Source organism: Vombatus ursinus, unplaced genomic scaffold (genome assembly GCF_900497805.2).
Source record: "Vombatus ursinus unplaced genomic scaffold, bare-nosed wombat genome assembly UNPS02014847.1, whole genome shotgun sequence".
Lineage (NCBI taxonomy): Eukaryota > Metazoa > Chordata > Mammalia > Diprotodontia > Vombatidae > Vombatus > Vombatus ursinus.
In genome coordinates, this window is record NW_020954625.1 from 5,894,352 (window position 1) to 5,921,045 (window position 26,694).

Here is a 26,694-nt window from a genome sequence, read left to right on the forward strand (position 1 = left end):
CTGCCCCCCAAACAAAACAAAAAACAACACATGAAACATCAGAAGGAGGCACTGGATGTGATGAACACCAAATAACATAAAAAAAAAAAGAAACTAATTATTTTTAAAGAGACAGGAAATGACTTATTACTAATACGTTGGATATTGTTCCACTAACCTGGGAGTCAACTAGAAAAGTGTGGTATGAATCTGTTCCAGGTGCCTATCTGAGTGTAAAAATAACAGTGGAAGGGACTTCAGGCCAAGATGGCACTTGCATGGAGAAAGGATGCCCAACTCCCATGGCACACGTACTCTAAAAACCTGACAATCAAGCCAGACTGAATCATGATAAAGAAGTCCAATGAGAAACCCTAGCAAGTGACTTCTTCCACACCAGAACTGCACAGTCAATAGGAAGGTGATGGCCACTGGCACAAGCAGCAAAGTCGGCAGCCTCCCAGAGCTGCCAAAACTAGTCTGGAAAGATGCAAGGCTCTGTTTCCAGGACAGTGAGAGGGGAGGCTCACCAGTGAGGAACAGAAGTGTCCAGGCGGGAGGCTCTGAGACCCCTCGCACTGAAGACGCAGCCTTCGGAAGTTTAACAATACAAGAGGGTCTAAGCAAGGGAGGTATAGGTCAATGCAGGAACCACAGTGACGCAAGGTCAACCGTACCACCAAAAAGTGCATCAAGGAGCAGAGCCCCAGTTCGGGCATCACTGGTGAAGATAAACAAAGACTCTGATCAGTATAAAAAATTTCAGATGACAAGAAGAGAGTTGAGTAAAAGTTGTGAAATACAAGCACAAGAGTCAAGAGAAACCTAGAAAAGTAAATTTGTTTGAGCAACTGGAAGGAGCTGGGTGATGCTAACACTCTGATGGGGCAAGCACAAATAAGTCTCCCTTCAGAACCTAAATACCATCAATGGAGACTGAGTGAAGTTATTGGGGAGCATGAGATTATACAGACAAGGAGGAAAGGGGGGGACATTGGATGAAGCTCATTCTTATATATATATATGAAATAAACAAAGAAGAGTTGAATATACAGTCTGGTGTGGAAATGCATTAAACTCAACAAAGAAAAATGAGGAAAGGAAGAGGTAGAATAAGAGTATGGATAATACTGGGGGAGGGAATACTCACAATCAAAACAAACTTCCTAATCCTGAAGGGGGAAATTAAAAGGAAAAAAGGAACTAGAATCTAAGAGGGTGCCTATCAATTTGGGGAATGGCTGAACAATTAATATAATGGATACTACTGTGCCATAAGAAATGATGAAAAGGAGAATCTCAGAGAATATTAGGTTGTATGAATTAATACTGTTAAGTGAGAAGAAACAGGAATAAATTTGTACAAGGACTGCAGGAGTATAAAGAAAAACTTAACTCTGGTCAATGTCAATGACCAACTATGTCCTCCAGACGACCTCAAAGTCTTGACAGAAAGGTGATGGAAATGGTACAGAAAGTAACATACAATCTGGGTTGCTGGGGGGATTAGTTTTGCTTGACTGTGCTTATTTGTTACAAAGGGGTCAATTTTCTTCTCAGTTTTTTTTTGGGGGGGCGGGAAGGGGAGAGAGATTAGGTCAAAGGGTTAATAACAGTGATTCCAAAACAGGCCCACTGGAATTTTTTTTAATGTACAGAAGAATAACATAAGGAAGCACAGACGGGGGCAAAGACAGCTTTGAATATAACAGGATTTATTACATACTTTTCTAAAATTGATGGTGCCACATAACGTGAATTAAAAAGCTTTACAAGCACCATTCATTTGAACCTACTCTCCTTGGATTTTGAGAAACTGCTGAGCTAGGTAGGAACAGCGCTGGAAGGGACTTCAGTCTAAATCTAACCTTTAAACCGAACAGAAATCTCATCTCTGGGAAATCATCTCACTTTTCCTAGAAGAACCTGGAGTCCCCTAGACAGCCCATTCCACTTATAGTAACCCTCTCTCACTGGCAGCAAGTTTTTCTTTCCCTATGGATGGTTTGTTTCTTCCTGATTTGAGTAACAGATGGTTTATAGGGGTAGAACTCATTGCTTGGTTATGAGAAAAATGGTAAATGAACTTGAGACTTTTATAAGCGGTTTTTATGTGCCACAATAATGAGAAATATTCAGCATGTCATCCACACTACAAAATTTAGCACTTAATTAAGTTATCTTTAATAGTACTTTGTGTATAAATCTCATTTCTTAACCAGTAATAATTATCTTGCAGGAGGACAAGGACTGCCTTCATGTTTCTTGTCTTCTAACACTACTGAGTATATGATAAATGCTCAATATACTGGTGTATTAAAACAAGAAGAATAAAGTTGTGTCTGGGAGGAATGTGGAGCAGAAAGGGAGGCGCTGAGGATGTATTTCCCTTCTATGCACACCTAATTAATCAATTTCGGGGGCCATTTCTGATGGACCCTGTATGGAAGAAGTGGTATGAAAGTTATTAGAAAAGTAGGCAGAGCATTACTAGATAAAACAATATACAGCAACTAAGAGATGATAAAATGTACCAAAGTACAAAAATGGCAATAAACTAAAGACAGGGGGAAAAGTAAAAAAAAATGCTCACCTTCTTAAGAACAGTATGAATCTCATCCATAACTGTGGATAAATTTTTGATTGTCTTATTTAGTTGGTTCTCAAATTGCAAGTTTGCATTTTCTGAAGTCTTCAGGTTTTCCTGTAGCTGACTAAGGTCCCTCTTGACTTCTCTGAGTTCACAAGTTAGGCTTTTGTTAGAATTTTCCAAATGTAAAATAGTCTTCTCATCCTCTCCTGTAAATAGGGCATTCCAAATGATCAATTATCAGTTTCTTCAACTGTGCATGGGGGCCATAACAGTACCTACTGCCCCTGGTTGTGGTGAGAATCAAATGAGACAATGCGTGCAAGCGCTTAGAACTGGATCTGGCCATAGCTTAACAAATGCACATCGCCTTCCTTTCTTCCAGTTTTACGGGCAAGACCTTTAGCAAGTCATTGAATGTCTCTCTTGGCCTCAGTTTCCTCATCTGTAATGACTGGGTTGGACTGGATCCATATAAGTTTACTCCGAGCTCTAAATCAACAATCCAATTAGGCACAATTTCTAAACCAGGTGCAGCAATATGAAAGATTACAGGGCAAACCCCTATCTTTTGACAGCATCAAGAACTGTCCCAACTAATTTTATCTCCTAGATAGCAAGAGATCAGAGATTTAGAAAGCACAGCCCCACAAGCCTCCACTTGAAGCTGGCACAGATGTCAGAGGTGCTGAGCTCGAGCACTAAATCAGCCCACAAAGTCCGTGGATAGTGACTTTGCATTTCACTGCATTTATACAAACACCCAAGTGTGGGATGGGAGATGAGGGGGAAGACAGGCTGACTTTTTTCCTCACCTGTTTTATCCTCCAGTAACTGGAGCTTCTGCTCTATTTCAGCTCGGACTTTTTCACTCTTCTCCAGTTTTTGCAGGAGACTTCCCACATCTACCATCGCACCATTGTACACTATCAGACCAACATTTTCTTCCACAACCTTTGACTCCTGCTTTACGGTGGGTGATGGGAGCAGCAATCTGTTTCCTATATTAGAATTAAAATGTACAAATTTAAAAATTTTAAGTAGCTATTCATTCTTTTGCTACAAAACACCCTTTTTTAAATAAATCAGTCCAATTTTTATCAACTCTGCTGCCGTCTGATGACCCAAACTTGGAATTGCTGCACTTTACCCAGCATGTCTTCCTGCAATGATTCTGAATCTTCATGGCTTTCTTCATCTTTTGAGGTATCGGTTAATTTTCTGTAAAAGCAGGATTCTCGGAGCACTACTTTATTAAGTAGTTTCTTAACCTGTTAGTTAAAAAAAAAAAACAAAAGAAATCCTGTCATGACTTTGCAAGGAACATAAATATCTGCAATATCTGATATAAGAATTACTTTGCGTGATTTACTACGACAATTAAATCTTTAATTTGGCAAGAAGGGTCGGGCTTTTCTTGTTCAACTAACACTCCAAGATGTAGGACATGTACAAAAATCTTTACAAGAGTCCTTTAAAAATATTTCTGAAGGTCAGCCCACTACACTGATTGTTAAATATTTCTAAAGCAAATTACCTGAGCCCGGGAAAGATGAAGCCCAAGAGTATATAGTATTTCTTCCATATCTTTCTCAAGCAGGTAACCACAGTGGCTTTGATCAAAATAAACAAATGCCATCAAAAGATCCCTGTTCACCGTAATCATCTGTGTCTTGTCTTTTTCCTAAGAAGAGGAAGGACAAGTGAAGGTGGCAATAGATAGCTGTTTTGCCTTGAAATGTCACCAAATGAACATTAACAAGGAAATCCTTTCCCTAAGTCCTAGATACTTTGGACCAGGGGTGGGGCCTCGAGGCCCTGCCTGGGACATTCAGTGCCAAAATTCCACCTCAGTGCTTCAAGAACACCAAAAAGAGTCCAAGGCTTGGGGGATCCATAAAGTTCAGCTAGTGTTTCTTGGCTCCAGTGGCTGGAGCTGCTTTATCTAGTTGCCCCCTAAGCCAGGGGGTCGGGTACGGCCAGACAACTGAATAGCCCTTGACTGGTCTGTCTACAGCTACGACAGGTGGGAAAAGTAAGCCATCAAGAGAAAGGTGACATTTTACTAAGTAAAGAAAATTTTAAATGAAGCCAATATAAAAATCTGTAAATGTTCTGGCTAACACGGTAAGGCAGACTATTTCTTAAAGGAGTACTTTATTCCCTATGAAGCACCTTATCTTTAGAAGCTCTCTCTTTGCCATATCGATTAATGTCTCTTTTGTCATCTCGTTTACTCATCTCTTCCTCATCCCGGTCTATGAAAAAGAAAACAAAAACAAAAACCAACCCACGTAAGTAAGAAATAAAAGCAATCAAAGCAAAAATTAAAGAATAGGAGTGTTACACAGCAGGGTTAGGAAATGACTTTTCTATTTTCCAATATCAAATTAGAACAATCATTTCCAAAAAGATCAAGTATATAGAAATGTGAAATTTGTGATTTCTTAAAAATAACATCAACAGACTTACTGTACAGATTCTTTTGCATATTAAAAGTACTAGGAGGATGAATAGGAAGACACAGTTGCAATGGAGAATGAGAAATAAAACATGAAAAATGCATAAGGAAATAATACTATATTCAATGCTATTTACTTAATCCACATAAACCATTTGATGAAGAGATTAAAAAGCAAGAAATTCATCATAGCAAATACAGCCAAAAACTGATTTCAGAATTTTAAAAGTTCATTACAAATTAGGAACAAATACCTATAACAAAAGAAATGATAATGTTCTAAGCCCAGATGTGGTTTATCTACTCCAAAAATTGGGACAAAAATCACCAGTGGAAAGACCTAGATCTGGTGTCGGAAGCTGGAGGATAAACCATATTTCTGGTTCTCAGTATCCTGTAAAATAAGGGGGCTCAATGAGATGACCCCAAAGGCTCCTTGCAGTTCTAAGTCTCATGAACCTAATAATTTTAGGAAGAGTATGAAGACCTGCGCTCTGACGTTGGCTCCACGATTTCATACTTACATGATGCTGCACGAGTCTACTGAACTGCTCTGAAGTTTAGTTTCATTGGCTCTTTAGTTTCATTGTTTCTAACTGTTATAGTCAGTAGGAGCAGAGTTTATTTTATGTAAAGGTATCCTTGCATACAGGCATTTATTCAAAATATCATTTGTGCTTTTAATCTTTCCAGGAAGAAAAGCATAATTAAGGAACTAAAAAGTCTGAAGAGAAAAAAATAGCCATAAGTAAACAATGTGAAGAATATAGAAGCCAATTTATGAAAGCTCTTTCCTATTAAAGCAAGGGTTTTGGTGATAAACTTCCCAGAATCTAGGCAATTTTTCAAGGTAGATTCTTTTCATTATGGATAAGGAACAAATTAATTATCTGTAAAATGTGACTTGACTTAAAAATATGTCAGAGAACATAAATAATCCTATCTAAAACACAGAATTTGAGTACAGCCACTTAAAAACAAGCAGAAAATATGCTTTCAAATACTGAAATGAGAAATGGAGAAAGAAGTGAACACACCGTCCTCCTCATCTTCAGCATCTTCAGCTTCCAGGGGGTCATATTCTTCTTGGTTATTATCTTCTTCAGTTTCATCATCATCTTTATCATCTTTCCTTTTATCTTCTTTCTGTAATTAAAATGCTTCAAAATTAAACAAGAGGCATCTCTCCAAATCCTAAACAAGTTATTATTTTACTTGGTAAAAGTGTTCTTTTCAGGGCAGCTAGGTGGCGCAGTGGATAGAGCTCTGACCTTGGAGTCAGGAGGACCTGAGTTCAAATCCAGCTTCAGACACATGACACTTACTAGCTGTGTGACCATGGGCAAGTCACTTAACTCCAATTACCTCACCAAAAAGGAAAAAAAAAGTGTTCTTTTCCTAATAAGTTTTTGAGGACACATAAAAATAAATATATTAAGAAAACTAGACAAGATTGTTAAGTGAAAGAACAGTAGTAAACAAACACATTCTTAATAAGACATTATGAACTTTTCTACATTATAAAAATATAGAAGAAGAAAGCAAAACTATAAGTTTTCAGAATCCTGAAAGAGATAGACTGGACAGGAGGAAGTGCAACATGGGAATATCTGAACACGTTCTGCTAATTCTGGAAATAAATGGCAGACCTTTCTGTCTTCTCGGTCATCTTTTCTATCTTTATCATCTCCCGATTTTCTCCTTTTTGGTTTTGGCTCATCAATTTCATCATCCCTGTCTTCCTTTTTCTCTTTTCTCTCTTCCTTTTTGCTTTTCTTATCCTTTTCTTTCTTATCCTCTTTTTCTGGAAGGGATATTAACGATTTATATATCCGGACACCAAAGTCTCTTTGAAGCATTTCATTGAAGAGTTCAGCAAATAATGAAACCTACACAAAGATGTAAAAGGTAAACAAAAAACGTTTTAAAATGTCTTCTCCTTTGGACATTAAGACAGAGAATATTCAGCTAAACAGAAAAAGAGCAGCCTTAGTTTTCAGCACAGTAATAACTGCCTCTTCCAAGAGTCTATTGAAAATAAATCTTCATAATTGAGTCCTTTCCAGCACCTACATTACAATGACAGCTGATGTTCATAATGACCTTATGGTCTTGGCAAAATCTTGATGTGTTTTGAATCAAAGATTAGATTTGTTTAGATATGTTTAATGCAATTTTAAATTAAGCATATTTCATTATATAATTCTTTTGAAGAATTCAAATATTATTCAAAGGCTTTTTAATTATTTGAAAATTGGTAATCTAGCTATAAACATGAAACTCAATCAACATCTGATTAGCCAGAATGTCTATCCTTCCTATAACAGAGAATTTAATAAAATAAAAATGAAAATCCAATGCATTAAAATCTAAAAAGAGGACATATATTCTAAGTTCATTAACCACAAATAAGACATAGACCAAGCTACACATACCTTATTTATGTGAACAAATACCAGCATTAACTACAAAAAAGAATGGTAAAGAATAATAAGCATGTAGTAAATATATCTAAGAACTGGATTAATGTGGTTCCTCTTCAGTGATGAAGCACTTAACAAGAAAGGAGATGCAGCATGTTCAATATTAAAGTGACCAAGACTATGATATTTATAGCTAATTTTGTGGGGTGACGTGACCATTTTTAGTTGTAGTGATTTGTCTGACTAATCCCAGTAATGGTATTTAAAAAAAACCAGGAGTTGTAAAACTTAAAACCCTTCAAAAATTGGGAGCTGGTATCCAAGGGGAATGTAGAAGAGATTGCCATGTCTCTTCTATTTATCCTATTAGAAAATGAATTCACAGGGTCACAGGATTTAGAGTGGAAAGCATCTCAGAGATCAAAAAAGTAAATGACTTGCCTGGGGCCACACAGATGTTTCCCACTTTGCCATGATCAATGTATTTATCTTTGATCTTGAAACAGCTTCTAGCAAAAGGGATCTTGGACACGTGATAACAAATGCTACTAAGAAAGTAATCTAACTCCCTACAGCAGAATATTCTCTCATTTTGATTCTTTCTTCTCCTTGAAGAAATCTTTCCCTTTTGAAAACAAATGTATTTTCTAAGTTTTCCCCTCATTTCCTCCATTCTGTCTGGTAGATCAAGATTTTTATCATGGGTCCAATACAAGCATGGATTATGGAAGAGACCTTGCACAATAAACACTTCTGTTTGGAGCCGATTATGCCCAAACAACGGAGATCATCACAGAATTCTGGTCGTGTCACTAATCCATGGATCCAAAATATAAAATTGCATAGTGTCTGAGCGGAAGTGTCAAACTTGTAGCCAGTGGCACAACCCAAATCAAATTAAAATGTCACTGGGAAATGCTTAACAAAGTAAATAAAAATACAATATACATGATGTTATTCTCTGGTTTTCTAAAGTCAATATGTGGCCTGCAGGCATCTACTTCTATTTGAGGTTGATACCACTAACTTAGAGTACACTATACTTATGCCAAGAAGTCTGAGAATGCTGTTCCATTTTGTTTTAACTAGGGAATACCATTCTAATTTAGGCATGAAAAATTTCAATTTTATTTTAGAAAAAGGGCATATAAACATATGGTTAAATGCAAGATGCCCAATATTAAAAAGTTTTATAAGCTAAATCACATATGTTATAATTCTTCAGCTCTGGTACTTCATTAGTAAAAAACAAAAACTGGATGTTGCTAAGTTGTTTTAGAATGACAAATAACGTAGGAAAGGACAAGGAAATTCCAGATAGAAAAGAGCTAATAAAGCCAACCCATTAGTATGAAAAGTTCCATATGTAGTGCAATAATGAAGATTTTTCTCCCTCAACCTATTAATTAACATCTGTCAGTTTAAAAACGGACAAAATCAAAGTAAAATTACCTCGAATGAATGTTCTTTGTTATCCTCTAATCTGTAGTCCAAAAGTACACTTAAAGACATGATGCTACAGTCAAACTTGCCGCTCTTTGCAGCCCAGTTAGGGTGTACAATGATGGCTGGCTCATCAGGTAAAATGTACCGCCTTTCTCGGCGCTGACGCTCCATTTCTTCCTGGCGTTTCCTTTCTTCTTCCTACATGTTTCAAATTTCAAATTGTGTTTATAAACCCATGTTACTTTTAAAAGCCAAACATGCAATCATGTATCATATAAGCATTACCTAAAAAGCCAGTCTTTAGGAAGCAGAAAACATTCATGCGCCAAACGACCCCAAAAGACAAAACGTAAATTTCTTACTGTTCTTTGTTGTGACCAAACCAACAGCTTGATAAGGGAAACCAACTCACAGGAGAGGCTAACAAAGGATACCAATCATCATAATTCTCCTATGTTTCTCTACAACCAAGTAAATCATCCAACTTCTAGATTTCCCCACCTATTTCAGTTTCACTTTTTGCTGGTGTTTTGGTATTTACCTCACTTCCCAAAGACATAGGAAAACCTACTGTAAACCATGTGCATCATAGCAAAGCACGCATATCGATCAATCAGCAGTTAAGTGGCAGGCACTCGGCGCAGTGCTAGGGATACAAAGACAAAACTAAACAGTCCTTACCCTCAAGGAGCTCACATTCTGTATTGGGAAATAACATGTACAAAGAAGAAGAATCAAAAGAGATTCAAAGTCATTTTCAAGGAGGAAGAGAGGAGACAAGAAACCAGCAGCTGGAGGGAAAGGTCTTGCGTAGAAGGAGGATGAGCTGAACTTTGTAGAGGGCAAAGGGTTCTAATGGGCAGAGAGCTGAAGAGGGAAAGTGTCCCAGGCCCAGCAGACAGCCTGTACCAAAGCATGAAGATGGCAGATGGAGCTCTCTATGGGAGACACAACATGTCCGATGGTTAAGCTGAACCACAGAGTGTGTGAGGGACAGTAATGAGGACTGTCTGGAAACGTAGGCTGCAGTGAGATGGTGAAGGAAAAGCTTCAGAGACTAAACAGGGGAACTGGGGATGCTTTCTAGAGGCAACAGGGAGTTACTGGAACTTGTGGAGGAGTGGGGTATGACCTCAATCACAAGATAACAGAAACCAACCAAAAATTATTTCCCCAAAAGCCTATATTTTGTATAGTTATCCTTTCAAAAGAGAGTTCAACGGCCTTGTCATGTTTATTGAAAAAGTGACGCTTCTGAAGTTAGAATCACTAAGGCCCAGAGGGCCTGACCACACTGGCTCTCACCTGAAGACCCAAGCAAAGGCAATGAAGACTGGAATAGGACCCACTCCCCAGGAAGGAGAGGGATAGGGGTGGGGAGATAAAAGCTCTCCAGAACTGGCTTTCTACACCTCAATTCTACAAATCTTGATCTGGGAGCCCAAGGTTCTGCCAGCACAGCCCAAGTCCTGTTGGTTCCTATTCTAGCAGAGACTCAGTGATTACTCCAGGCCCAGCCTCAAGATATGTGGGGAGGCTCATCACAAAAAGACTGGCTACCAAGAGATGCCCTACTGAGAGCACTGACACTTCTTTACTCCTGGCACCAAGAAACAGTAAGGCTTAGAATTAAGTGCAGGCATGTACAATCCTCTTGGAGTGCCCAGGGACCGGACTGACACAAACACCCTAGACCCCCACACTCTGCACCATGGCCATACCTCTTTATCGTCCTCAGATTTCCTGTCTTCCTCTTCTTCCTCTTCTTTTTCAGATTTCTCCAATTCCTTCTGTTCCTCTTTCTGTTCTTCTACTTTAAGCTGTTTTGTCAGGCGGGCTATCAACTGGGATTTTAATCCTTTAGAACTAAGAGCTCGGCTTTCTAATTCTTTACGAAGGTCATTTACCTAAATGAGTATATATTAAGCATATAAATTAACACAATCTAAAAGCATGAAATCAAAATATGGAACCAACTCAATAAAGGTCTAGAGTTTAGTAAAAACAAAAACAAAAACAAAACAAAAAACCACGCAACTTAATAGTGAAACAAGTGAATAAAAATCATAGTCTAACTTACTTAAAATAAAACTCTGATTAACTGGAACTCAATTATCTGGAATCCTCAATTGCTTTTTTAAAAAAAATCTAATATTCTCACTTTTGAAATGGTGGGAGACCTGTGATTTTGCTGGTGAGGAAACTCCCTCTTCCCACTGTATGTCAGCATGGTCTCTGAAGGCTTAAGACTTGCCCAGGGACACACAGCCAGGATGGGTCAGATTGTCCTGGCTTCAAGACCAGTTCTCTATCCACTACAAATGCTGTGTTTCCTTTTTATAAGAAATAAATCACAAGGCATGAGATTAACCTCCTGTGCTTCGAAGTTCATCATTCGGTTACACGTTGAAGCCTGCTCACACACACAAGGCATCTCTCCAGGGACCTATTTGTGCTATTTTTTAATTCTTCAGAGACTGGTGTAATCCACATCTTGCTTCCAGTACAGTGTGGGCCTTAAGATGAACTGTGGTTTCCACAGGAAGAATGGAGTCCTTAAAGGGGAGCTCTGTAATTTCCTCAAGGTAATTCAGCCTGTTTTCCTCCTCCTGCTCAATTTAGATGACCATGACCACTGTCCATCTGTTTCACCTGGTCACACTTATGGACAATGGGGAACTTCAAAGAAGATGTAAAAGATGGGATCAAAGAAATGTGTGACAGGAAGGGAAGATGGGCTGGTTCCATGGAGAGGAATGACAGGCGAACACCCAGAGGCTCCACTGGTACCCTTGTGATGTCAGAAGAAAGTGAGGCCTCCAGCAGGCTGAATGGACCCCAGGTGGCAAATTTATGGACACGGACAAGAGTTGTATAGGCTCTACATAGCTGTAGAGAGATTCCAGGTGAATGAGATCACAGATCCAATGGAGAATTGAGTGGCTTTTTTTTTTTTTAAAGACAATCATATTTAGTCCCTTCTGCAAACTAAAAGACCTGATGGTGAAGATGATGACTCAAGGAGCTGTAGAATTACTAACGAGATGTGTAACAAAATGGGAAGCGACTTACATCCAAGGCATGGCTCTTTCTTGTGTGACTTTACTTCACCTCTAAGATCTTTTGTTAAGTCCTTTAATTATGATAATTCCCCCCTAAACTTGTTCTTCTTTCTAACTCTCAATGGCAGCACCCATCTCCCCAAATCAACGTTCTTGTGAGCCATCTTTGACGACCTCCTCAGCCTGGTTCCACACAATGTACTCAATATCTTCAACGACTCTCATCCCCCTTTCCCCACTTCCCATTTTCACTGCCACCGTCTTTATTCCGTCTCCCCTAGATTATGAGAAGAGTTTCCTAAAAGGTCTTTCCATCACTAGACTCACCATCTCAACCACACCTTACAGGAAGGTAATGTTTTCATCTCTACAAGTCCCGCCATGGGGCCTCTGATGAGCAAGTGCCTCAGTCATCCACCCCATTTAGGCCCGGCTTCAGTCACACTTCACTTCCTCCAAACCTTAACCATCCCACAATCAATCACCTCTGTTATATGGATCTCTTCTTCTATTCATTATTGCTATACCTTTCCAAATCAAAATACTCATCCCTGGCCACCATTTCTCAATGTGGGGTCTCTCCCTATTTGAACGTAAGCTCCTTATGGTAAGGCACTGTCTTTGCTTTTGTATTTGTACTCCCAGCACTTACAAAGCACTTAATAAACACTTATTCATTCATTCACTCACTGTTCCGATCCATTGCACACCACTGTTAATATTCTTAATATGTTTATTCTGATTCTGTTTTTTCTCCTATGATCATGCCAATCTTCATCAAAGAACTCTAAGTTTCCCTGTGGCCTATGATACTAAGTAAAAACTGAAATTTATGGTCCTCTATAATGTTAATTTCTCTACTCATATCATCTAAATTATAATCAAACTGGACCTTTGCCCTTCATACATGTCCCACATACAGTGTGCTTTTCGTCCTGTGCTCATTCATGGTCTCCACCCACACCCTTCTCCATTCTTCCAGATCCAGCTCTTGGGGAGGCTCATCCTGATCTCTTCAGCTGGAAATCAGCTCTCCCTCACCCAATCTTGTCTCACTCGGGATCCCTCTTAAGCACGACCATGTTCTAATTTGTATTATGTTTACCTATGTATGTGTCTTTATCATCCCTTAGCAATCATAAATTCCTGGAGGAAAAGGACTAAGAATTTTTTATCTTTCTATCTCACCCCAGCAGCTAGCACAAACGGTGAACTCTTTACAAATATGGGCCTGATGAAAGATGTTTTATTAGAGATATATATATATTTATTAGATAGCGTATCTAATAAAGCAGATACACTCCACTGAATAAAGTAGCCACGTGGGCTACGACACAAGGAAAATTTCAGGAACAAAGATTAAAACAAAAAAAGCGTTTTGCGTAACTTTCAATTAACCACTAATCTAACTAATCAGCACATCCCTGTCACAGGCAAAGGATGGTTTTAATGTTGTTAATTTCAAATTACATAGGGTGTCCCAAAATTCTTGGTGTGGTCTGAAGCTACTAGAAACTTAAAACAGAGTTAAGACTTTTGGAACACCTTGGATTTTTTTAATTTGCAGAAGTTGGTAGCTTCAGTTCATTTCTATGACCAATAACTGGTACAATGTTGGTGAGAAAGAGCCAGACCCTTAGGATTAGCTATCACTATGCCAGCTGACTAAAGACTTTCAAGATTTGTTCCTTTCTGTATTATTTCATTCTCATTTGGATGTTTCTCTGTTCCTATTTGTTCCTGTTTCAATGATCTGTGCAAAGGACACCATATTATGTGCCTGGAAAGAACGTAGAAAAAATTTATAATGTTTAGGATCCAACAGAAAGAAACTTCTAGGGCAATTTACTTGATGGTATTTAAGAGTTGGTTTGTGTTTTCCCTAAGACCAAAGGTTCTCTCAAATAAACCAGAATGACTGAAGCCAATTTCAGATACAAAGGTACAAAACCTTATCTCTTCTATTCTTCTGCATAAAAGTTCATCTTTATGGACCTCAATTTCATCATTAAGTAGAATGAGTGCATTGGATTACATGATCTAGGGTCCCTTCAAGCTCTAAAACAAAATCGGTTTCTATGAAGATATTTCAATTCTATTTAATTCCAATATCCTAAAAAAAAAATAAAATAAAATCACAGAGATCACATCAGGAAAATTTGTTTCCACCACATTATGTACCAGTATTAAGGTTCTTCACAAACAGATCCAGCACAAGCTGCCAAAACTGCTTGAAGTGTGGCGAATTCAGTCACGCCCTCATCCAGCTGCTAATGCTGCTAGAGTTAGTGCTCCTTTTCCACTTCGATCGGGCACAGCACGTGGCCCTCTAAGGCGGCATGTTTCCACAGCTCTTAACAGCTCCCAGTATAACAAGTCTGAAGTGGGCTGAAGAGGTGTGATGAAGGCTGCCATGCGGGGAGCAAGAGATGCAAACTACTGCTCCTGGTCTCCTCTTTGGTCTACAAGACAGCTCAGACCTCCCTGCCTTTGAGGTTTCCTGATCCTCGGGTTTTACTTTTAGTTTCTTTGGAAACTTGTGACTACTCTGGAGCTATTTATCTCTTTGGGAAAAGGAGATGTCTTTTGAAGAAGAGTTACGTTCTGAGAACATAAGCTTATCAGTGGCAGCTTAGGCCCATGTCCAGGAATAATACATTTTTTGAAGTGGGCAGGGAGATTTAGAAAGATAAACAAAGGTCTAACTTTAACTTAGCCATAATTCTGTTTTATATGTAAAATGTAAGAACCAATAAAGTGATGCCCACATGAGCAACTTTTGCTTAATGTGTGTTCAACTTTACATCTCAAAGTAGTGTGTCTCTTTCTTTAAGTTTTTATTTTGGCACTGTGGTTATATGCAGCCCGTCTTATCTCTCTTAGATACCAAGATCTTTGGGTAATCCCGTTCTTACTTATCTTTGTATCTCTCCAAATACCTAACAGAATGCTCTGCACATAACACACTGTTAAATGGCTACTAAATTGCACTTTTCGGTAAACCTCCATCATGGCTTTCTTCCTAAGTGACCTTCCATCCAGAAATTATCCTATCAGTGTAGTCCACCCAAGTCCCCTTAAGCCCCCGGGGGCCAAGCTCCAAGCTAAGTGCCACCTTCAGAAAGTTACCTTCATTGTCTTTGGATCAAGTTTAGACCAATGGGTGGGGGTGGAGATTTCTTTCGCCTCACCATCATCCTTCTCTTCTTCATCCTGACATACAAAGTTAGAGTATAATTATTATTTTGAAGCCTTAAAAGGATATTAATTTATTCTTAAAATTCTGTTGCTGATCTGTGCAAGGTCACAAGTGTTTCAGATTGTCTTCTCCTAAAGTTATTGTTTAGGCAAGTCCACGTACATACATTCTACCACTTTAACTGATCACAAAGACACTCATCAGCCAATCAAAGCCAGATCTGTGAAACACAAAAGGGTGATAAATTACAACACAAAGGATATCAGGGATGCACAGACACTGATGGTCTCCACTAACCACACAGTGTGTGATCTTGCCCCAATTTTCAAGCCACCCAGAGTGAATCTCGATTTAGTCAGACCTTTAAAATGTACCAAAGACGTTGCCACATAGCCTGAAATTTCAAAGCTCTCAGACTTGTGGTTGTCCAATTTCAAATATCCATGATTAGAACTGATGACCGTGAAAAAGAAAATTTTTTATAATTTTAGAAAATGGCAAAATGTTTAAAATGGCTTAATACTGAATCTCGCTCAACAACTGGTCCCAGATTCCAGCAACTAGACCTATGATGAAAACAAAGCTTTGTGCAATTTAAGCACAATTTACTTTCCTCTGTGGTCTCAGCATTCGTTAAGTTAGCATAATTGACGAATTGGTTTTGGTTTTGGTTTTTTGGTTTTCAAGAGAACGGAACGTACAACTACTCTGCTGAAAGCTGGATTGCCAGTCGCTGTTACCAGTTATGTTCCTCCATGTGTGTTTATCGTGTAGCATGTGATGTGCATTTGTGCCTGTGTTCCTGTGCCTGTGAGAAGCGGAAATAGAAAAAGGGATTAGCGTTCAGTGCCTGTTCTCCATCAGCCTCCTTGCGTTCACCCTGTAGCTTCTCGGCCAGCTGCTGCTTGTATCCTCGGGAGAGGGTTTCCCACTCTGAGCGGGTGGGAAGGCAATGCCAAACATCCGGGAAAAATAAAACCACTGTCTCCACATGAGCTGGAACTGTACGCCCCTTGTGGGTCTCCTCAGGGCGATGGTAGCGAATCTCTGCAAAACGGTACCTGTTGCAAGGGAAGAAGCATGTTGGAAAAAAAATTCTAAAATACACTTTAAAGACCCTAGTTCACTTGTAGCACATCAAGTAAAGAACTTTTGCTGCCAGAACCTCAGGCTGGTCTAAAGAAAAAAAAATTACAGAAGCCATAGTTGCTCTTTGGTGCGCTTGTCCAGCTTGGCTCCCTTCAATGGAGCGGAGCGTGCTCACAGGAAGTGGCGCGGCCGGGGCCTGCGCACTCAATTAGTCACCCCACACTCCCAGGCACCCTCAGAGAAGGCGTGCAAATCGAGTGCGTGTGGAAAGTGAGAGCTTTTTCAAATTAGATCTGAACAATAGTACAAGACGCACAAGACAAATTAGCCTCAAGAGAAAATATGGCTGGGCAGTGAGTCAGCAACTACAGCGTTTACTTTATGACAAAAGAATTACAATGAAAGAAGTTCTCTCTTGTCGGTCTTCTCCAGCTATGCATGAAATGAAAAACATTTCCAACATACATTCCCTGCAGAAGTACAGCATAACAAAACAGTTCCGCTTACAATTCATCATGATTAGTCCTCAAGTCAGCTCTGAACACTTTTGGCACCAAACAAGTTTTTGCTACAAATGGGACTTCCCTTTGAGGAGTTTACCTGCATCACCAAAGCTCGCTGAATGAGATGGGGAAAAAAGGCTGGTTGACAGACACATCTACATGAGCTATGAGCACATTTCTATTCATGCCAGTCATATGGAGAAGATTGGTACTTACCACTGAGTGCACACACTTAAATCAATGCCTGTCAGAGCCTTACAACAACGAATAGCAGTCTTTATCAACACAGAGGGATCTTTCTCTGGGTCTGGTCCATCCAGTGAAGGAGACCAGTGGCCTCCAATAGCCATGGCCTCATCCTTGCCTTTCATGCCCACTAAAAACTAAGTCAAAGACAAAGAATGGATTAAATGTTTTGTTACATTGTTTGTGCTCCAAATGTCAGATGATGCAAGTGCCTGAAAAGGAAACGTGCACACAACCCCCTTCACAAAATTCATTTCACTATCCCTGGTGGGCCTATTGGCCCAAGGAAGAGCTCAGTTCTTCATGTTCCACACTGTATTTCAGCAATGGAATAGGATTTTACTCATCACAACTCATCCTTGCAAAACATGTCCTCATATCCAGATTTATTCTCAATTACAAATTCAAGGTAGAACTTTAATGATGTGAAAATACACTCCATTTCATCACCACTGTTAACATGGGGTTACATTCAGCACACAATTCTATGCAACAACACCTTCACATTTTACAAACAACCTAATACCAAGTATGCTACATGGCCTCTGGAATCACCCAAAATTAAAACCTGTTTTCCCTTTTACATATGGGAAAGTGCAATCAAACAAAAACAAAACCCCTGTCAACGGAGAGCCATTTTACCTTAACAAGTCTAGCAGGATGTTGGAATCCGTCTCGAAGTTCTTGTGGATCTTCAGCAAGAGCACATGATTTGTGATATAAGTCTTCCATGCTAGGGCTAGCCATCAGCATTACCTATTACATAGTCAAATAATTCAATCCTGTCAAAATAGTCTAAAGTGATAAGGAAGAAAATGAAAGCGGCAAAACTACATACACCCTCAACTTTTAGACACAAAGGTACCCCCAGAGCATGATGCTACAGCAGTGGTACTGAATCATAAATACCTTATATTTGTACTGATTTCATCTTTTTTTGAGGGATGCTACTGATAGTGTTTTGCCAATATTACAAAGCCATCTGCACTAAGCAGTGTCCCAAGCGCTCCCCTTGAAGACTACTGGCTATGCGGTAGGTGCCCTCAAGTTTCATTTCGGGGCCCCTGAAGGCAGAGACCCAGCAGCACCTTTCTTTCTTCTAGGCGTGGCATGATGTCATTAACTGATACCATTTCTTTCATCTTCAGATTCCTCCAAACTACATAAGGGATAAGCAATCGCCTCCCCAATTTGAGAGCAGAAGCATGAAGGGCAGAGAGGCTACTTAAAAAACATAATTTCTCTTCCTTTCTGATCCAAATAACTGTCCAAGTCCCCGATGAAATACAAACCTTGGCACTATACAAGTGATCGGCATCAGGCGGGTCAAGAATAGCCACATTTTTCTCCAAAGGATCTACCTCTCTGTGCATGACATAGAAATTACAGTAGTTTCCCAGCTGGAATGGTCTTGACAAAGGAAAAGCATCGACCCACATAAACTGAGCATCAAAAAAGTCACTAGGGATGTACAGGTTCTGATAGCGACGTCTCAGTTCCATCATGTCACAACTAGGGCTGCAAAACAGAAACGAATGATGAATATGGTAGCAAGCTTAGTATAGGCACAGTGTGGAATCACACAATACTGGACAGTTAAGTCTACATGGTTACCTACACAAAAACAGACTGAAATCATGCTTTTAAGTTTAGCAATAGTTATGCCTTCCAAAAGGGGGGGGGGGGAAGCACTTTTTAGGAAGGGGAGAAATTGGATCTATTGAGAAATAAGTTGCTGTAAAAAAAATTCACCCATTTTGACAAGTTACACTTATTGCTATCTCAGCAATCCCTCCACTGCCTTCTTTATATGGAAGCCTACAGTATATAGGGTAAGTTCCTTTGGAAACCAAAGCCATTAATCAAGGTCTCCCCTCTACAGTTCTTAAGGCGGGGTCTGAGCTGGTCTGAGAAAAAAGTTATTTTCTGTACTGCAATCTTCAAAAGGAGATGAGTAAGGTGAATAAGAAAAGTGCTCAGTTCCTGAGCTCCTCAATCAGATTATTACATAACCAAATTCAGCCTTCAGTCTGCAGTGAATTCTTAAAAAATTAAGACACATTCATATTCAAATAATTAAGTAAAACAATCCATTCCAAAGCCAAATATCCATACCTTAGCTCCTCTAATCAACTTGAAATCAATGAATAGTGAATATATTAAGGTACTAAGTAGAAGAGGCATAAACAGTTACAAGGATTATTAATTTACCAAATTTGTCTTCAAAGTAGGCTATATTTGAAAAAAATTGCAAAGGTTGAGAAAGTATTGCCTGCCCCCTCTACCAGCAGGGACTTTGTAAGTGCCCATATCAGCACCGTGGACTCAGGAAAGTAAAGAACTCTACTGGGAAATACTTTTGACCAAACTTGTTTTTTAGAAAGCAGAAATAAATAGTAGAAAATAAAGTAGGTAGGTACTTTTCAGGAGAAATGACAAGTATGGCAAAGACAAGTATAAAATAAGAAATACATTTTGTGGTGAAGAAAAAAATGTAGAACTAATGGCAAGAGTAATAAATGTGAAGAAGCAGATATTCATGAAGAGGGTCAATGATTTAAGGCCTATCAATGCCTTTTATTTTCACAGCAATCATTGTCTGTCCTGTCCTGTCACCATCAGAAGCCAAACATTAGTTTGGCAAAAGCAACAGTCACTCGTGCTGTGCTCAGAGTCCTCACCTTGCTATCGAGAAAAGGAAGGTCCATTTCAACATCTGTTCGTCATGAAAATTAACCAGAGTTTACAGATCAATGACAAAACACTACTGCAGAGGGATCGGGCTGCCCCTCTCTTCACAGAGATGGGATGGATGCACTCACAGTGCAGAGTACAAAATACCTGTTTTTTGTCATCACAGTTTGTTTTCCTATCTTTTTCAATGCAAGGGTGTGGGGTAGAGGGGTAAGGAGGTAGATTTTTGTCAGAGTTCAGCTGCTTTCTGTGTTGGTTTCATTTATCTTACACTCACTGTCTGTACAGTTCTCCTGATTATGCTTGGTTCACATCAGCTCATCAAGTCTTTTCATACTTCTTTGAATGCTCCCATTTATTTTGTTTCTTACAAAACACACTAAGTAAATGCTGGTTGATTGACATTTATATGCCACAAGTTATTTAGCCATTTCTTAAGTGAGGCATACCCACTTTATTTTATTTTTTGTTGCCACAAAAAGTTCTGCTGTGAATATTTGGGATTATCTGGGGTTGTTCCTTCTGTTGGGGGTGGGGGTGTAAGGTGAACTATTACATAATAACAGGAATTCTAGAAATCAAATTGAGAAAAATAGTAACTCCATTATCATTTTAATATTTCTTAAAGGAGAAAGGTAAAGTTAGAAGTTAGTGGCAAAAGCTAGACAACCAGTCCATCAACAAACATTTACTGAGAGCTTATTATGTGGCAGGCACTATGGCAAATGCTAAAGAAAAGACAAAAACCCCATTCCAGCCCTCAAGGAGTTCACATTTTAATGTTGGAGACAACAAAGAAGTAACTGTATCTATACAAATTTGTGTTTTTTATGGTTTTTTTTTTAATGTGTGTGTGTGTGTGTGTATATAGAAAGAGGGAGACAGGGAGACAGGGAGACAAACAGGGTGAAGGGATGGATGGCACAGAAGGAAGACACTGGCAGCTAAGGGGCCTAGGACATGCCTCTTGCCAAAGGTAACATTGAGCAGTGTCTTGAAGAAAGCCAGGGAAGTCAGTAGGCAGAGGTGAGAAGGGAGCATGTTCTCAGCATGGGGGAAAATGTCAGAAAATGAGTGTCGTGTGTTATCAACAGCACCATCGAGGAGGACAATGATGGTGTGCTGTAGAGAGCATGAGGGGCTGAAGCAGAAGACTGGAGAGGCAGAAAGAGGTGAGGCTGGAAATGAGTTTTTTAAAATGCCAAACAAAGTTGATATCTGACCCAGGAAGTTAAGAGGGAGCCATACAAGTTTTGAGGGGAATGATATGGTCACATGCTTAAAGCAAATGGGTGAGAGTGGGAGGAGATCTGAGGCAGGGAGGACCTGAATGAGGTGGCTAGGTGGGTGGAGAAGGCAGAAACTAAATTCAGCAGCAGCCAGAGATGTGCAGTGAACATGAGTGGGGAGCAGAAGCAGAGGAGGACTGTGGCAACAAGTTTGAGAAGGGAGGTGGGGGGGGGGATGAGGTGCTCTGGATGTGCCAATAAACAGTCTGAAGTGACCAAAAAGGCATTGGTGACGCAGGACTGAGAGACCAAGATCGGATATTTCTGAGAATCGTCTGCTCGGGGTGACAGAGATGGGATGCACGTTCAGGCACAAGCTGAACCTGAAGGTCTCCAAAGTCTTTCTCATTTTAAATTCTGTGATGAGGAAAAAAACCAAGTCTCTCTACTCAAAATATTCTCAAGAATTCTGCCTTCTCTATAAGTAATATATCACCCTGTATAAAGTAATATGACATGGATAAAGGTAGCTCCTCTCTCCCTAAAAGCACGTAAACTTCACTGTAAACTTTGATCCAACCTAATATATAGTGTTTAGTACTAATAGAGAGGCAAGGGATTGGAGTACACATATACACATATGCATACTTGGGTTTGGAATGTTTTCTTGTGTGCATTTAAAACTTTGTGTATTATACTCTGAGAACTCACATTCAAGAAAATACTTAGAAAATGCTAATGTTCTCCAAGGGCAGAGCAACAGAAGTAGAAAGCTCACAGGTTTTGTCTTCTTGCTTTCACTTCATCCCTACTGCCCACTTTATGCCTAAAGGGAAGTGAGCCTCATAATGTTTCTGCAGATGGAGGACTTCTCAACAGTCAAGTGTTTTGATATGTCGCCTATGTGTAAAGTGTGGTTGTAAGCAAAAAGACATCAACAGAGCAAATGATAAATTAAGAATGAATACAAGGCAAATAAACTGACAACAAAATGATTAAGTGGGCTAATTTTTAAGAAACATTTTTCTCAGTGCCTAAATCCCCCTGAGAATAAGGTGAAATGCGGCAAGTGAATATGCTAGAAGAATCAGAAGGAAAATGCTCCTACACTCAAGGTTTTGACTTTTAAGTGCTGTTCTTTTAATATCAGGCTGATTCCAGCAAAGCTTTACTACCTGGAACCACTAAGAACGATGTGATCCACAAATGAACTTTCAAGGTGACTTAAGTTTTACCTTCTACTTAAGCTTCAGAACTTTTAATTTAATCATTTGTGATGAAAACATCTTTAAAATATGTTCCATACTTGCTCATACTAGTGTGCTAACCACCACTGACGTATTCAGGCTGCATCAGGGTCACTGGGCCTTCCACCGGCCCTCAAGGGGCTTTTACAACAAGCATGGTTTTGATAAAGTCAAGTTCAGGGGTGTCCTAGTAAGCTTTTAACCCCCAGAGCCTCTTTCCTCTGCTGTGAGGCTCCTGCTCACCAGGCCCAGGCTGTGCTGAGCCCTGCCCTGCCCTGCTCTTCATCACAAGGTCACAAACAACACAGGGTCTAACTTTGAGAAACAGACTTTTACACACTCAGGAAAATCAACATCACTATTTTCTGAATCAATAGCACATTATTCAGTGGTTGCTCTTTAGGGGGTAGCAGGCAAAGAAGTAACAGGGTTACATCACATCATCAGCCCTTCAATAAATCATAAGAGCACTGTACTCTAGACAACCAAATTAAATTTAAAAACAATCTTAGCATGCAAAATTCTAGTAAATTATAACCAGGAGCTATTATAATAAAGAGACCAACGAGAACCTACCAATCTAGTGAAAACTTTGAAAACTGAACTGTGTAACGAGGAACAACACGCCGGGGTCTTCGGGGTGACCGCTCCCTCTCTCTTCGGGGAGATCTCTCCCTGGAACGTTTCCTCTGAGGTGATCTTTCCCGAGATCTACGTCTCTCTCGCTCCCTTTCACGACTTAAAGGAAAGTACCATAAAAATTACTTGTTTCCAGCATAAGAGAACAAATCTTTAAAGAAAATCATTTTAACAGGTCAAAAAAAGCAACAACCAAGAGTCCCTGCCACAGTTCCTGAAACACCGTACCTTCTGTCATCTTTTCTGTTAGGAACTGGGTCCCCTCTGTCATTTCTCCCTGAAAATCTGGACGGCGGATCTAACCTTCGTGCTGCTTGTGGCTGTGAAACTATACGGACAGGGGGCTGTAACAAACCAGCTTAAAGAGATACAGACACACTTTAGGACATATTTTTTACAAATTACAAAACCATCACCTAGCTCAATTTTGTCTATAGTTGCCTACATATATACAGATTATGAATTGTTAAATGGGTAAAAAGAAAGGCATCATCAGCCTAATAATTTGGTGTTATCAAACACTAAATACTTTCTTGATGACATTCTTCATAGATTGGTAAAGAACAGGTTATCTTAGAAATAGCTATTAAAAACCTATTTCAATAAGATACACAGGCAATGGGGTATAGAAATCTACCTTACCCTACAGGAAAATAGAAGGGGAAGGGGATAAGAGAAGTGGGGGGTGGGGGTTAATAGAAGGGAGGGCAGATCGGGGGAGGGGCAATCAGAATGTACCAGGAGGGAGGTGAGAGATGGGGAGAAAATTTGGAACTCAAAATGCTATGGAAGTGAATGTTGAAAACTAAAAATAAATAAATAAATAAGTAAATAAATTGGGGGTAAATAACTATTTCAAGCAAAAGCCACACACTATTCAAACAAGAAATGCTTTGGTTACAATGCAGCCATTAAAAATGTGAACTGTGGATATAGGGAATGCAACTGCTACAACTTAACTAAATAAAAATCACAAAAACAAAGACAATCCCTCTTCAAAGGCCAGAAAGACTTCAAATTTTTCTTCTCTTTTCCAATTGCTAGCACAGGCCAAACAGTACCAGGCAAAATTTACTAGCCTTAGAATGTTTGTACTAACTGTTCAGGGCTGAAAAAAACAAACAAACAAAAAAGTCCCTCATTCAAACTATTAAAAGAAGAGATGAATGTATCTAACATTTGAAAACCTTAGTTACAAGTTGGTTTACAATCTGTAGTTCTTAATCGGAGTGAAGCTGTGAGGAGGAAGAATCAAGAGCATCAGAATTTCACAATTTCAAGATATAAAGTGATGTGCACGGAAAAGCAGGAATCTCAGTTTGGATTGGCAAAAAGCATTCAGTCCTATCCTTGCTGGTGACTCAAGATACATGGTAAACTTGACCCTCCTGATCGAGTCTTTGCCTTTTTGAGACTAGTCTATGATGAGTATAATAAACTACAGATTAATGTATGTACTATTAACTTAAATTATACCTCTCGTGTGTAGGTTGTAGCAAAACAAAACTTATAAAAGAGTTCTGAAAAAGTCAGTCAATATAAATCTCGAAAGAACATTAAAATGACAAATTACTGCTAGGATTACATGCGGTTTTTCATTAAGAAGAATACAAGTTAGAGCAAGTGGGTGGCTTCGATTTTATTATGGACTGTTAATTTCTTCATCATCAGAGCTACTTTAAAATATAAGCACAAGGAAGCCCCAATTTGCCCTCAAATATGCGTGGTCCAAGGACTCAACTATCTGGGTGAGAGAGACATCTCAGCCTCCCCTTCCAGTGTACCTCTACCTCCCACCTGAAGCACCCACATCCTCCTCAGTGCAACAGGAGTACACTCCCTTCTTGCCCAGGGGAAAGCAGATTGTCTTCTAGAGATTAGGACTCAGTTCCTAACTGAAATTTGGGACCCATTTCCCCATTAAAACAGTAAGAAAAATGTACTATAATTCAGCTATATGATGGGTTAAATGTACATCTAGAGACCAAGTGGGTACCATCACCATAAAATACTGTTTCTATGGGAAAATGTTGCAAGTTTCAAACAACCATCTTTAAAAAACTAAATTTTGGAATACCTCGAATAGGAAAATTTTAATATGGGAAAAAATTGTCTAACCTTTGGGAAATTTAAGTAATAATTATCATATTGCAACATAAGAGGCAATTAAACACAACTCAAAGCCCAATGACCAGACTAGAACTAATTTAGAAGTTGGAATGATAAAAATCAGTGCTGTAGCTTCATAAGGTACACTAGATCTTACTGCTTAAACATTCTGTCTTTGTCTATTTAAATGTTAAATCACAGAAAAAGCAGTGGCTTTTCTCTCGAAGGTAAATAGTAAGCACAACTACACACCTTAAATCACACTCATAAAGCACAGTTGGATACAATCTCATTTAAATCAGCATTAAATCAGTAGGCAAACACTTAAATAAGGAAATGTCATTTCATGAGTTCATTAGGAAAAGCAAATCAAAATAATTCACAGTCTGCACTATGAAATCATTTCTGATGAAGAAACAGTGAGTTTTGAAGCCTGGCTGGGATTGACAGAAGAGAAGAAAAAAATGAAGGAAAAAAGACTGTGTCTTTATATTTCCTCTATGCTCAACTCTGTTGTTCAAACTGAACGTAAAAGTTCCCTCTCCTTTTGCAATTAGCTGCACATTTCTTGTGTTAGATCTTTAAATGAGGTACTGGTCTGAACCATCCCCACAGAAGACACAGATCTCTTTAACATGGTACCTTTCTGCTGCGGCTGCTGTAACAAAGGCTGTGGCTGAGTCTGAAGCAGAGGAGTAATTGATGCAGCTGAAATCTGTGCCTGCAACAGGGACTGCGGTTGAGGCTGGGCCTGAACACCAAATGCAGTCTGCTGGGCAAGTGGCTGGAGCACAGCTGGAGGCGTCTTCAGTAAAGGCTGGGTCTGAGACTGATTCTAGCCAAAAAAAAAAAAAAAAAAAAAAAGAAGAAGAAGCCCTTAGGCGCTGGAAGATTTCTGTTACAACATCCTGACTGTCCTTTTGCAGTCCACATGCACATACCTGATTTGGCAAGGTCTGAATTCTTTGTGCATTCCATTTAAAAGGCATGCTGGGGTTGTAGGTGGCTTCCACCAAGACTCTGTCACCTACTTGGGGGGTTTTCCCTTTGACAGCGCTGCAAACAGAAAGCAGGTTGAGACCTCCAGTTAGAAAGCCATTTCCTAAAAGCAGGGCCAAGTGCTGGAGGCAGGCCATTGCTTTTATTTCCTACTGGACTGGTGAAGTCATGAGCATGGGGCACTCCTGATGAGGAAGCTCCCTCTGTCAATGCTGAGGGGCACGTGCTCTGCCCCCAAGTCCTAACGAGCAGCCAAGGCTCTATCCCCTCTAAGACACCACACTGACATCTGAAGAATGCCAAAGACTTGTGTCTAATGTAGAAGGTGGTCGTGGGCAAATAAACATCTCTGATTTTTGACTCCTACAATAATCCTCAGCACATTCTTTGAGGGCATCCTCTTTTCCAGTTCATCCCGCTAATATTTGTGTCTTTGCTCTTAAAAGAGAGGAGAAAGGAATGGCAGCTGGAGGGGGCCCTGAAGAGTTGTGGTGAGACTGGCTGAAAACCATCAAAAGGACACAAAGCTCTCAGCCCCTTGCTTCTCATATTAAAACATTGATTACATGCCATCATCAACTGTAAAAGCAAAAACATTATTAGTACCATCAAACTCACAAAGTGAGTCTGAAGGACCAATTTGTAGCTGTTCCAAGGTCACAAATCCATCACTGTGTTATGACCTTATTTGATATTTTATTGCATTTTCATGTTAATTATTCTGATTTCCTCTCATCCAAAACCAAAGATTTGATATTTTTATTCCTTAATCTCATGGC

General features: G+C 39.5%; 1 protein-coding gene and 1 non-coding gene across 3 annotated transcripts in view; both read right to left on the reverse strand.

Annotated features, from left to right (window-relative positions):
• CCAR1 (cell division cycle and apoptosis regulator 1) overlaps positions 1–26,694 on the reverse strand; it is a 52,151-nt gene that overhangs the window by 1,788 nt on the left and 23,669 nt on the right. Inside the window, exons 7-24 of one of the 2 annotated variants that reach the window (XM_027840635.1) lie at positions 25,858–25,972; positions 25,559–25,751; positions 23,036–23,135; positions 22,745–22,906; positions 18,291–18,516; positions 17,641–17,754; positions 16,969–17,135; positions 16,011–16,221; positions 15,091–15,174; positions 10,621–10,806; positions 8,906–9,097; positions 6,680–6,919; positions 6,068–6,176; positions 4,745–4,827; positions 4,107–4,253; positions 3,720–3,840; positions 3,385–3,570; positions 2,573–2,778 (exon numbers count right to left, since the gene is read on the reverse strand). In XM_027840635.1, the coding sequence (XP_027696436.1) occupies positions 2,573–2,778; positions 3,385–3,570; positions 3,720–3,840; positions 4,107–4,253; positions 4,745–4,827; positions 6,068–6,176; positions 6,680–6,919; positions 8,906–9,097; positions 10,621–10,806; positions 15,091–15,174; positions 16,011–16,221; positions 16,969–17,135; positions 17,641–17,754; positions 18,291–18,516; positions 22,745–22,906; positions 23,036–23,135; positions 25,559–25,751; positions 25,858–25,972 (2,842 nt within the window). Of the gene's footprint in view, positions 1–2,572; positions 2,779–3,384; positions 3,571–3,719; positions 3,841–4,106; positions 4,254–4,744; positions 4,828–6,067; positions 6,177–6,679; positions 6,920–8,905; positions 9,098–10,620; positions 10,807–15,090; positions 15,175–16,010; positions 16,222–16,968; positions 17,136–17,640; positions 17,755–18,290; positions 18,517–22,744; positions 22,907–23,035; positions 23,166–25,558; positions 25,752–25,857; positions 25,973–26,694 lie in introns of both variants that reach the window. The other variant, XM_027840634.1, reaches the window with a different exon arrangement.
• Positions 17,288–17,353, reverse strand: LOC114026969. The gene has a single exon (XR_003567188.1). It is a non-coding gene; the product is annotated as a small nucleolar RNA SNORD98 (small nucleolar RNA).